Below are 2,400 nucleotides of genomic sequence, written 5' to 3'. Positions count from 1 at the left end.
GGTGGGGACGGGTGTGGCCTCACCTGCACGGGCCGGTGGACGTTGAGGTAGTGCAGGAGCGGGTGCTGCAGCTGCCCCAGCACGCGGCTGAAGAAGAGCAGGACCTGCTGCCTCATCCCGGGGGGATACTGGGACAGGGACACGGGGACAGGGTTCAAACTGAGCCCCATCCCCTGATTTCCCTCTAATTGCCCCAAATCACCCAGGTGGGTGCCCCAAAATGATCCCCCAGCACATCCCCTTCCTTTAAAAATGAGGGGTTAACTCAGGTCTCTGCACTGAAATAAAACAATCTGGGGGATTATTTCTCATTTCCCAGCATTGGGGAATTAAACCCCGGCACCCCAAAACTCCAAATCCTCATGGGTGTGGAAGGACCAGTGTTTCCACTTATATTTGAATTAAAATCTATTTATAGGGAGTCTTGTTGTTATTATTAGCAACAAAGGCACAGCAGAGCCATTATATTCGTTAAATATTTGGGCAATATTTCCTTTCCCAAACCTGGCACCTCATCCTGCAAAGCCAAGTGTCAAATGTGTAAAAAAAAAACCCTTCCCATGCAAGGAGGGCTGTGATGGGGTGCAAAATCCCAGAAAGGATTCCAGCCGAGAACTTAAATTGAATAATCCAAGACCCTCCCAAAAAAAGCCAAGTTTTTCGCCACAAAAAGCCAATTTTCTCCAAAAAAAAAAAAAAAAAAAAAAAAAAAAAAAAGCTCCAAAATTTCAATTATCGAGGGGCACCACATAAATCAGGTGAGAAAGGCTGCGGGTTTGGCACCTCCGGAGGGATTTTCCCGGTGCCCTCACCCACCTCCGCCTTGCCCAGCGTGCCCAACGTTTCCAGCAGTTTGTGCTGGAGCAGGTACTCGAGGCACGGCCCCGTGTCCCCCGCCGGCCGCTGCTGCTCCTCGTACACCAGAATATCCCTCATCTGCCGCAGGCGCCAGGGAATGTCCGTCTGTCGGGCCGGGGTGCTCTCGTCTGCGGACAGCGGGATTCAGGGCACGGGGGGCTGAGGTGGAACCCCCTCCCCGCGCATGGAAAAAAGGAAGAATTCCCCTCTGCGCTGCCCCAAACGCGGCTCCTCCCGAGCGCGGGTGACGCTAGATGGCAATGTGAGTGAGGATGGAGCCGCGGCTCCGCTCCTTCCGCTCCGGCCTAGGACGCTGCCGGACATCCCGCTGCCGGACATCGCTCTCCCGGTGGGCAGCGGAGATCGCCCCCGGCACAGCCCGGCCCGAGATTCCARTGGGAATGGGGGCTGAAGCTCTCCCGGCGCTGTTTTAGCGCTCCCGGGGTGCAGCGCGTTCCCCAAGGGACGTGTCCCAGCGTGTGCGGCGCTCCCGGGAGTGTCCCCACCCWGCCCGAACTCACCGTGCCGATCCCAYCGCGGTGTCRGGGGGTCGGGGCWGGGCAGGGCAGGGGTAAAATCCTCCCAGGGTTTGGGAAGGGGTGTCCCRTGCCCTGTCCCCACAGGCCAGGGCAGCCACAATGCGCTGGGATCCTGTCCCAGGGTGTGGGGTGCCATCCCAGGGTGCAGGGATTTGTCCCAGGACACGGGGTCGTGTCCCAGGAGCTGTCCCCTAACCCTGCCCCGGGGCACAGGGGATACCTCATTCCTAGCCGGAGACCCTATTTTAGGACACAGGGATGCTTTCCCAGGACACACCATCCTGTCCCAGCCTTTGGGGTCCTGTCCCAGGGCACCCCAGGGCATGGGGTCCCCTCCCAGRGCACCGCAACCCCCCCTCCTTGGGCACTGGGACCTTATTCCCATTTTTAGGACGCCCTATTTTAGGATACAAGGAGCTCTCCTAGGACACGAGAACTGTTCCCACACCACAAGGRATTTATTCCCACGCCTCAGAAATCCCATCCCGGGCCCAGTGACCCCAACCCGGGCCACGGGGACCCTCTCCCCGCRCCCCACTCACCTGTGGCCTCCAGGTAGTAGCCGGTGATGCCTTTCCAGTGCTSGGTGAAGGCTTCCAGCAGGTCCACGCTGGGCTCCCGCTGCTCACACCGGGATTGGGGTCAGGGGGGCACGGAACACCCTCTCCCGTTCCAGTTCCCGTTCCCGTTCCAGTCCCGTTCCCGTTCCTAGTCCCGTTCCTGGTCCTGGTCCCATTACCGGTCCCGTTCCCTCTCCCGTTCCCGTTCCCTCTCCCTCTCCCGGCCCCGTTCCCTCTCCCGTTCCCATTCCCTTTCCCGTTCCCGTTCCCGTTCCCTCTCCCGGTCCCGTTCTCTGTCCCTCTCCCGGTTCCGGTCCTGTTCCCGGTCCCGGTCCCGTTCCCGTTCCCATTCCCTCTCCCGGCCCCGGTCCCGGTTCCGTTCCCCCCCGACCCCTCTCACCGTCTCCACCGCCTGCTGCAGCAGCGCTCCCAGACGGCTGAGC

The 2,400-nt window shown here is 60.2% G+C and overlaps 1 protein-coding gene across 1 annotated transcript; it reads right to left on the bottom strand.

Moving 5' to 3' along the window:
* Nucleotides 1-9: 9 nt before the first annotated feature.
* On the bottom strand, nucleotides 10-2,394 carry LOC130587769 (FHF complex subunit HOOK-interacting protein 2B-like; the record flags this gene model as incomplete). The annotated part of the gene is made up of 4 exons (XM_057388739.1): nucleotides 2,358-2,394; nucleotides 1,940-2,018; nucleotides 817-986; nucleotides 10-128 (listed from the first exon to the last, which is right to left on the bottom strand). Coding segments are annotated over exons 3-4 (239 nt in total), but the record flags the coding sequence as incomplete, so codon positions are not given.
* Nucleotides 2,395-2,400: the final 6 nt, after the last annotated feature.

This window comes from Malurus melanocephalus, unplaced genomic scaffold (assembly GCF_030028575.1).
Source record: "Malurus melanocephalus ecotype Western Australia unplaced genomic scaffold, MMel_1.1 scaffold_2419, whole genome shotgun sequence".
Lineage (NCBI taxonomy): Eukaryota > Metazoa > Chordata > Aves > Passeriformes > Maluridae > Malurus > Malurus melanocephalus.
This window is presented reverse-complemented; position numbering and strand designations above follow the sequence as displayed.